The sequence below is a fragment of the Amborella trichopoda genome, chromosome 9 (genome assembly GCF_054954075.1).
Source record: "Amborella trichopoda isolate Santa Cruz 75 chromosome 9, AtrichopodaSantaCruz75HAP2 v2.0, whole genome shotgun sequence".
NCBI lineage: Eukaryota > Viridiplantae > Streptophyta > Magnoliopsida > Amborellales > Amborellaceae > Amborella > Amborella trichopoda.
Genome location: NC_142344.1, coordinates 48,187,414 through 48,197,575, shown reverse-complemented (window position 1 = coordinate 48,197,575; position 10,162 = coordinate 48,187,414). Strand labels below are relative to the sequence as shown.

At 36.4% G+C, this 10,162-nt stretch overlaps 1 protein-coding gene across 2 annotated transcripts; it reads left to right on the top strand.

Annotated features, from left to right (window-relative positions):
- Positions 1 to 322: 322 nt before the first annotated feature.
- Positions 323 to 8,630, top strand: LOC18441784 (putative alkaline/neutral invertase B). 2 transcript variants are annotated; one of them, XM_006852010.4, is made up of 5 exons: positions 323 to 638; positions 1,608 to 2,061; positions 2,997 to 3,428; positions 3,993 to 4,551; positions 8,053 to 8,630. In XM_006852010.4, exons 2-5 carry the CDS (start codon positions 1,657 to 1,659, stop codon positions 8,343 to 8,345), a joined length of 1,689 nt encoding a protein of 562 aa, XP_006852072.1. In that variant the 5' UTR covers positions 323 to 638; positions 1,608 to 1,656; the 3' UTR covers positions 8,346 to 8,630. The 2 variants fall into 2 exon arrangements, with proteins under 2 accessions (XP_006852072.1, XP_088702101.1); XM_088845975.1 differs by lacking the exon at positions 8,053 to 8,630 and having other exon boundaries at positions 3,993 to 4,556.
- Positions 8,631 to 10,162: the final 1,532 nt, after the last annotated feature.

Here is a 10,162-nt window from a genome sequence, read left to right as displayed (position 1 = left end):
AATAGTCGGTTCTCTTCTATACTTAAATAATTTTTTAGATATAGACAAAATCAGCAAAGGTTGACTGATTCGCTGGTGGGCCAAACATTTCCATGCGGACCCGACATCTTTTAAATTCACATTTCTTAAGAGGGAGAAGTCTGAGAAAGTAGAGAGAAGAAAAGCTTCACATATCTTAGAGAGAGAAGCGTACATATAAGAACAGATCTTAGAGAGAGAAAGTGTAGATATTATGTTGAAGAGAGAGGAGAAAGATAGGGGAAACAACCAAAAAGGCGTGGATAAGAGACTTTTAGAGAGAGGAGAGAGAAAATAACAATGTTGAGGAGAGCGGATAAATCAATCTAGAGAGAGAAAAAGACAGAACGGGGCTGTGAGTATATCCAAGTAGCCACTCGATTGTCCCGAGAGCAGGTAAACTTCCCGGTACGTTCCACACCAACTCCGCCGTCCCGACCGGTTCATCCGGTTGCCCGGCCCGGACACCGGATCTAACCGGTCGAGTTTCAGGCAAGCTCCGCACCTATAAATACGGCCTCAGGTGAGGCGTTAGGCTTTTTCTGATTCTCAGCGAGAATTTCTTACGAAGAAGGGGTTTTGATTTTTAGATCAAGCTTCTGGCGTCCTTCTTCTTACAGGTTAATGTTTTTTTGAGCTTTTGAACTTTATTTTGTTAGCTTTGAAACCCTCGCTTGATTCAATTTGTGTCTGAATCTGTATTGGTTAATTTGGTGTTCTGGCTCAGATCCGGTAGTTTGATGAATTTGATCGTTGAATTTGCTTGTTTCATGGTGGATTCGTGCTTTTCTGAGGAATTTTGTGGTTTTTTTTTTCTTGGTTTTGGAAAATTTCTGGTCTTTAAATGGCTACCTGCTGGATTTTGCTGGATCATTGCGGGTTTTGGTTTATTTTGTGACTTTTGTCATTGAATTCGGTGCTATGTTATGTCTTTTTTTTTTAAGATGGATGTTTGTTGCATTCGATTGATGAGTTATTCTGCATTTTTTTGGGTGCTGAAACTTTTAAAGTTTTAATTTAAGGACTTGAAGAGTGAAACTTGAAAGTTTTAGGAAAGTTTGTGGCTTGAGTTCTTCAGAGAGAGTTGACTTGATATTTTTTTTTTGCCTCAATTTTTTATTTTATTTTATTTCGGTATTCATAAATTTTGTGTGTAGTCACAATTCTGTAAATGATGTATGTATGGCCATAGGGTTCATGAAGTCTCTGTATTTAATTAGTCATTGTTTTGTGGATTTAATGCATGGGCGAGCGCTTTAATGGGTTTTTAGTTTTTACCATTGGAAAGCTTGAGATTGCTGATTTTGAGGCGGAATTTACCATATGAATAAGAGATGCTTAGAAAATGGCAAAGTGATTGTAGATAACCACTTGAGCTTCTTGCTTCTAACAGGAAGTCTAAATGAAAGATTCTTCATAAATACAGATGCCACCTATGTTTATGGAAAACTTTGGCTGTATGACCTGATACTTCTGTGCTCATGTACTCATTTTGAATCTTATCATGGTTATATGCATCAATACGTTACTTTGGTTTTCATATGTATAAAAACTTTCCTCTTAAATTCCAAAATGATTTTTCTGTGCAGAAGCTTTTAGACCTTTGATCAGGGGATCTTATTTTGAAATAGAAGAACCATGTCTGCGCTAGCTATTGATGTCTCTCAAGAGACAAGCATGAGGAATCTTGATCCCCTGTGCACTGTAGCTGAAATCGAGGAGTGCGACTTCTCAAAGTTTCCCGATAAGCCAAGGGCTTTAAACATAGAACGGCAAAGATCATTTGATGAGAGGTCAATCAGTGAGCTTTCAACTGGGCATATGGATAGTTTTCGGATACCAGATGGCTTCGAAAACATTTATTCTCCAGGGAGAAGGTCGGTTTTGAATAGCCCTCGCTTTAGTCATCAATCCTTTGAGCCCCATCCTCTGGTTGCAGAGGCTTGGGAAGCTCTTCGAAGATCTCAGGTGTACTTTAGGGGACAACCAGTGGGCACTATTGCTGCATTGGATCATACAGAGGATGCTCTAAATTATAATCAGGTACATAAATATATCCGTCTTCTTAAGATTGTTTGATTTTTTGTGTCATTTCAATAATGATGAATTAATTGGTCATTTCAAAATCTCCATGCAGTATGACTTCTTCTCCAAGTTCATGGAACTGATTAAACGGTTTAGTTGTTTTTATGCAATTGTTTTCTCACCTGATTCTATTAACCATCCTATGCACGCGTATGAGCATACACACACATACATATATTTACATGGATACACATATATTAATGTATATTGCAAATTTGCTTATGCTTTACATGCATATGTATGTGTGTGTATGCATGAAATGTATGTGTAGATCTATGTTTACATTTGTACTTTATTGTGTGTTTGAATGTATGCCTTTATTTGGGTGTTGCATAGATACTCATGTGAGTGTGTCTATCTGTTTTTGTATGATATTTCTACACATCCATGCACTCATTAACACATAATGTGTATGACAGTTTTTTGTTGCTTCCAGTGGAATCTTTGATCGAAATACTGAAATGTTAGATCCACTGAAGGATTTCATTATTCATTTGCTGATAAAAAAGTGTTATTCATTTACATGAGATGCACGTGTTACTTCTGGAGAATGCTTGTACTAGTTTATGAAACTCAAATATGACTTTTTTTTGGTAGAGTGAAGTGACATATCAGTAGTTATTTTGGAATTCGTATTCATTTTTTTACGTTTTATTGATTGAGCAAAACTAGTTGCACCCAAAACTAGTTGTAGATTCGTAGCTTTTTAGGTTTCGGTTGTTTCACTCTAAACAAGTTGAAAGCCTGTCATATTGCCTTGTAACATTTGTCTATTTTAAAATCTTTGTCAAACCACTGGTGAGATTCTAAATGATGTCTAATTATCTTCACATTTAGCTTTATAGTGGGTTGTTGGTTTTGACGAATCCTCACTTGTCTTTGATTTTATTTAGGTCTTTGTCAGGGATTTTGTCCCTAGTGCGTTGGCCTTCCTGATGAATGGGGAACCAGAGATTGTTAAACATTTCATTTTGAAAACTCTTCGTCTTCAGTCATGGGAGAAAAAAATCGACCGATTCAAGCTTGGTGAGGGAGTAATGCCAGCAAGTTTCAAAGTCCACCATGATCCTGCTCGAAATAGTGATACCCTGATTGCAGATTTCGGGGAGAGTGCAATTGGTAGAGTTGCCCCTGTTGATTCCGGATTTTGGTGGATTATTTTGCTTCGTGCTTATACAAAGTCGACTGGTGATTCATCCTTAGCGGAGATGCCTGAAATTCAAAAGGGCATAAGGCTTATTTTAACATTATGCCTCTCTGAGGGCTTTGATACATTTCCCACTTTGCTTTGTGCTGATGGTTGTTGTATGGTTGATCGCAGAATGGTGAGTTTTCTTGTTTTTCTTTCAAAAAATATGTTTGGATTCATTTGAAAAAGAAGGGTTTGTGACTCAGGCATGTTCAATGAGTGTCAAGATAATTACTGCATAGCAGCTTTCTCTTATGTATGAAAACACCATGTAGGCTGAACAGTAGTTTGCAAGTATGAACGTACCCACACCCTCCCTCTCTCTCTCTCTCTTATGTGGGTGCGCACACGAGAGAGAGAGAGAGAGAGAGAGAGAGAGAGAGAGAGAGACCATGGAGTTGTGTATGCATATGGGGAACTGCTTTCGATGAACTGATTGTGATAATGCTTTTCTTGTCAAATTGGAGAATGGAATTGTAAATAATTGAATGACTTTGGAAAGCAGATGATTGACTCTGGACAGCAGATGGTTTTTTTTTAAAAATATTGTAGATAAACAATTCTCTCATGAACGCATACCCTGTAGATGCTCCTAGCTTTAATGGAAATTGTATTTTTATATTCTGTATTTTCATCCGGCCTATGATTTTCTCTCAACTTTATAATCTATTATAATCTAATATTGTATCACTGCCTTCAGGGTGTTTATGGATATCCCATTGAAATACAAGCACTTTTCTTCATGGCTCTTAGGTGCTCCCTACTTTTGCTCAAAAATGATGATGAGGGGAAAGAATGTGCTGAGCGCGTCACTAAACGATTGCATGCATTAAGTTATCACATCCGAAGTTATTTCTGGCTAGATTTTCAGCAACTTAATGATATTTATCGATACAAGACAGAAGAATACTCTCACACCGCAGTTAATAAGTTTAACGTTATTCCTGACTCGCTTCCTGATTGGGTATTTGAATTTATGCCATGTCGTGGAGGATATTTTGTTGGAAATGTTAGCCCTGCAAAGATGGATGTTCGTTGGTTTTGTCTTGGTAACTGTGTTGCTATTTTATCATCTTTAGCTACCCCTGAGCAAGCTTCAGCCATAATGGATCTTATTGAAGCACGTTGGGAAGAGTTGGTAGGAGAAATGCCTCTAAAGATCTGTTATCCAGCTTTAGAAGGTCATGATTGGCGAATTGTGACAGGTTGTGACCCAAAAAATACCAGATGGAGCTACCACAATGGAGGATCTTGGCCAGGTTAGTTAGACCGTCTATGATATTAATTCAGGAACAAACTATAGTTGCCTCTTAAAGTGCTATTTATTTTTAGTTTTTAATTTTTTTCCATGCAAAATGATTAAAAAAAAAAAAAATATCTTCCCAAGCAAAATACATTGCATGCCCTTGAATTGGGTTACTTATTGTTGAAACTATGGAAGTACTTCATTAATGCAATGAGGTATGAGGAAACTAGAAATGTTTTAGGGTGGTCTTTTCCGGAATGGTGCTAAACTGAAGTTTCAAAGTTTTAATATATCCATTAAACTTATCAATAAAAAGTGCATTAAAATTTGAAGCTGCACCAAGAGAACTTTGTAAATGTGGATAAGAAGGTCTAAGAGACCTCTGAATTTGACAAAACCAACATGCAGTTGTTCACTTTCTGAATAGTGAATACTTGTGAGCTACGGGCCAGCATCACTTTGCGTTGTTCGACTTTTTCTTCCATGTTACTGTTCAATTCTTTATGCTTGATGGAGAACTTTGGATAGATGGAAATTAGTTGCAAAGAGGATTCTACAACTTTTATGGAGGAGGAAATCTTTTACATACATTTTCCAGCTTTTTTTTTTTTTTTTTCCAAGTTTTTAACCGTCATTAGGTGGACAGACTATTTTTCAGTGGCTAGCTATTTGTTTGAAGTCATGAACTGAGCAATGTCAACCTCTTTCCATCACCTTCATTGTCCTATGTGCTGCATGTTTGAAGTTTTCTATCTACTTTACCCTTTGTTAGCAGTATGACAACAGCATAGTACAATTTATCCATTGCCTTTATCTCTCTTGGGTTATTGTCTTATCAAATCTAACATCTAGGAAGAAGATTGTGAGGGATATGAGTCTTATCATGGAAGATGATGATATTTGCTCAATGGGAACCTTCCATTTCTTGAGGTGGCATATAATGATGTTCTGCATCTTTGGGACTCACATCTTTGACATCCCTTTGTTTATGTCCTTAGCCATCTCCAGTGCTCTTATAGTGATCCATCCAGTATCAGTTTTAATATAAACAATTCCTTCAATCATTGTCAATTATCTGATCAACAGTCCTTCCAAAAATAGTGGATTGAGATCCCTTCGGAATTCACTTGCACACAGGTGATTGGGGACCTGCTTTTGTTGTGTTTGTACCTTGCTAGATATTCTCTTTGCTGATGACATCTCCAGCTAGCCCGCTTTGCTTGCTTTTGTTACGTATTTTCAGATATCTTCCCTTTTCTGTATTTGTTCATTAGTTTGTCGTAAAAGTTGAAGTAATGGGACATAATTCACAAATAAAAAAATGCCAGAATAATCTTACTTCTTCAACTTTTCTTTGTTTCTGTCAGTGACGATCAACTTTTATTATCAAATAATGGGACATAATTCACAAATCAAAAAATGGCAGAAGAATATAGCTTCTTCACCTTTTCTTCTTTTCTGGTTAGTGACAAAGCTACAGGCTGACCATTCTGGTCTGTAATTGCATCATAGAAGAGATTGATGTGTAATGTGGTCTGTCTTCCCAATGTTTTTTCTATTTTCTTTTGGATACTGTCTTTATAATGATCCATGTGCACTGATTCTTGTACCAATTTCCCCATGCATTATCTGTGCCATGATGTCAAAAACAAATTGTCGTTGTTTTTAACTATTTTTTGACACAAGCAACTGCAAAAATACTGTTAAGCAATTGCATAAGTTTGATGCATATCTTGTGCATTTATGAGAGAATCTCAGTAGCTATTTTGATGATGTTACTGGTATGTGAGCTATGTATGGTAATCATTTGGTATCTGGATTTCCAACTTCATTAAGTTGATATTTTGGTTGAACTTCAAGTTCCAGGACACTAATTTCTGTGGTCTCTTCATCAAAAAGATTGTTGAAGTCAATCCTGATTGATGTTGCATAGAACTCAAGAAGCCTTTTGCAAGGTTTTTTTTGGCTAATTTCTGTAGCAGTCTTTGGCTGCTCCTTTGTGAATCAAAGGAGGGTTCTTGTTTGGGGAGTTAAACTCTTGGGCTTAGGTTTGCTCATGGATGTCATGCTACTTTTGATAAACTTTTAATATCAAAGTTTCTTCTCATCATCATCATAGCCTTTTCCCTATTAATTGGGGTCGGCTACACGAATCCTGGTTCGTCACTTTGCTCTGTTTAAGGCTATATCCTCAGTGAGGTCATAAGTCCCCATATCTTTTCGGACTATTTTCAACCACGTCGTTTTGGGCCTACTCTTTGCCCTTTTCAATCCTTACACTTGAACTAACTCATACCCCCTACCATGTGCTCTACTGGGTCGACGCCACATATGGACAGCCTACCTAAGTTTACTCTCTCTCATCTTATTGCCTATTGGTGCCGCACTTAAACTTTTTTGCATATATTCATTTCAGATTCTATACCTTCTTGTCTTGCCACCCATCCATCTCAACATTCTCTCCGTTACATTCATTTTATTGGTATATTGTTTTTTGTCTGCCCAACATTCTGTCCCATAAAGCAAAGTTGGTCTCACAACTATCCTATAGAACTTACCCTTCAGTTTCTTTGGTATGTGGTGATCACATAAAATTCCAGTTGCACATCTCCCCTTCCACCCAGCTCTAATTCTATGTGCGACATCTTCCTTAATCTCTCCATTTTTTTAGATTATCAACCTAAGGTATCGAAAGTGCGGTCTTTTTGGTACTTCTTGGCCGTCAATGTTAACTACTTCCTCGCCCCTATTCTTATTATTACTAAACTTGCGTTCCATATAATCTGTCTTAGTCTGGCTAATTTAAAAACCTTTGGATTCTAGAGCATCCCTCCGAAGTTCGAACTCTGTGTTGATGCCGTTTTGGGTCTTATCGATCAAAACTATGTCATCTGCGAATAACATGCACCACGGCAACGCATCCTGCATGTACCTAGTTAAGTTGTCTATAATTAAGACAAAGAGGTATGGGTTAAATGCTGACCCTTAATGTAGACCTATGAGACATTGATATGTAAGGTAATACTGTTTCATGCCTCATAGAATTTAAATGTCAGTGTGTCTTGAGGAGAGTTATGCGTCCTTTTTTTAAAGAGAAATATGAGTCTTTTTTTTTTTGATAATGTGAAAAATATGAGTTTGTGTCCTTGTATGTGTAATCATTTCATTTGAGTATCAAAATAAACATATTGAATTATTGGATGCGCAGTTGGTTTCTGCATCAACCATGCAGCAGGCTAGGCATGCAATTTAAGTTGCCCATTCTAAAAGATGGTCTGTATCCGGCTAGGAATGTGTAATATAATTTGCATGTGTTGAATATGTGACAGCTGAATTTTCATTTTTTTGGAAAACTGGCACTTCGGCATATAGAGAGAGAGATCCTTCTATGACAAGGAGTAGCCAAATCAAGTTGTTTTTCTCATATGAGAGAGCGAACACTTTAAGCTGCTTCCCCTTTTTCTCTCCATAGCTCCACTTGATTCAGTAGCTTTTGTTATGATCGTCCTTGCAGTTCTGCTCTGGCTTCTCACTGCTGCATGTATCAAGACTGGACGTCCCCAAATTGCAAGGCGTGCCATTGAGCTTGCAGAAACCCGTTTGTTAAAAGATAGCTGGCCCGAATACTACGATGGAAAACTCGGTAGATATGTCGGGAAACAGGCCCGAAAGTTCCAAACCTGGTCCATTGCTGGTTACTTAGTAGCGAAAATGATGCTCGAAGATCCGTCGCATTTGGGTATGATATCACTAGAAGAGGATAAGCAGCCGAAGCCTGTTCTCAAGAGATCAGCATCATGGAATTAGCAAGAATCCTTCTGTCTCAACCGTTTTCATATAAAATATATATTCTTTTGGTCTGAAGTTTAGGGTCAGAGGGAATGAAATTGTTGTTTAGGACTCTCGAGGCCTTAGAGAAGGGCAGCAATGGTTTTGTAATCCCTTATCAGGCTCAATTTGAAAACCACTTAATATTTAGAGCTAGTTTGGTCCAAAATTGAAATATTCTTATGGTCCGAAAAATTCGGAAAATTGTGCTCGAGTGTGTTCAAATGCAAAGAAATAAAAAAAAAGAGGGAAGACTTGGAAGTATGAGAGATTCTTCATCTAATTTAGGTAGGTGGTTGAAGCTACCAGGCAGCACATGATAAGCATGGTATTTGGTAGCTTAATTGGCGTTATCATTATTAGGATAATTCTATTGGGGTTTATTTTTTATTTGGAATTTATCAGATAACTATAAATTAAATTTATATAATATTTGTTAAGGAAATAAATTTTATCAAGATTAGTATATTTGGATTTAGCTTATATAGAATAAACAATAAGTATGTTAAAGTTTCATTAATGGTAATGTTTATAATATGTTTTTTGATGTGTGTAATTTTTTTTATCTAGGTAATATATATGAAAACTATAAATATAAAAGATCACCAAAGCACTTAGGGCTTGTAAACTTGTAACCAAGGTTTTAAAAAACAAATCGATGATCCGCATCGCCCATTTGGATTTCCAATCCGGTTCGGTGGATTAGTGAACCTATCATTAAAAAATTAAAAAAATTGAAAAAATTGAAAAATATTAGAAAAAGTGGAGATCTGATTGGTTGTTAGAGAACCAGCCATTTAATTGAAAAAATTGGCCTTAATGATTCTCGATTCGGATATTGAAAAAATTGGCCTTAATGATTCTCAATTCGGATATTCGGATATGGTGATTTCGATCTTGATAGGTTCTTTTAAAACCCTTCCAATCCAAGGTGACACATCCCCTTTGAATTTTAAGTTATTGTTTTTCACATACATATTATTAAGAAAGTTGTTTCTCGTGGTAATACAGCAATCCACCTTTCTCAAACATCTATTTATAAGATGGATGTAAAAACAAAATGTAACATCCACTAAAAGTTAAAAATTTAAAATGGATGGTGAAGAAACAAATTTAAAATGGATAGTGAAGAAATGAATTCAAAAAATATTTATATATTTGATAAAGAAAAATTCCAAATTTGGATTATTATCATGGTTGAGATTATTGAACTCTAATATTTTGGATTGAAAACGCATCGTTGAAATGTATTTTGTAGGGAGACCGACTCACCAAACACTTTTCGTAGCATATGTGATAGTCCCAAAAGTCAGATGCAGGACCAAAAAATTTCCGATTTATAAAGAGTAAGCACAACATATGCTCCCTCGGAATACACTGTACTATTCCGAGTTGTACTGTACTTATAAAAAGGAAGCAAAGCATCCATGAGATCAATTATGGCCCGACTTTCCCAAAAGTAAATTTCCCCCTCGGAAAAGGGTAAGTGTAATAAGGAGGTTGTTACCTTTTACATACAAGGATCATATATGAATATGGTTCATCGCATCATGATTTTAGGTGAAAAGTTAATTTTATTATTTATTATTATTAGTATTATAATAAGAGTTTTTTTTTTTTGACGATGTAAGATTAGCTACATGAATCTGGTTTTTGGCCATACCCCAGCAAAGCTAAAATGTTAAAATTTTGCCCTACTGAGGGGAGCACGTTGTCATTTATTCCCTTGGGTAAAATCCAAGGAGTATCCTTAGGACTTCAAATTTTGGAAATATAAATGCTTCAACCCATAGGCT

Excerpts from the sequence above, each read along its gene's own strand:
- LOC18441784 (XM_006852010.4), top strand. The coding sequence starts at position 1,657 with ATGTCTGCGCTAGCTATTGATGTCTCTCAAGAGACAAGCATGAGGAAT. Across the intron at positions 3,429-3,992 it reads GTATGGTTGATCGCAGAATG|GGTGTTTATGGATATCCCAT; the intron begins GTGAGTTTTCTT and ends CACTGCCTTCAG. Across the intron at positions 4,552-8,052 it reads CAATGGAGGATCTTGGCCAG|TTCTGCTCTGGCTTCTCACT; the intron begins GTTAGTTAGACC and ends TCGTCCTTGCAG.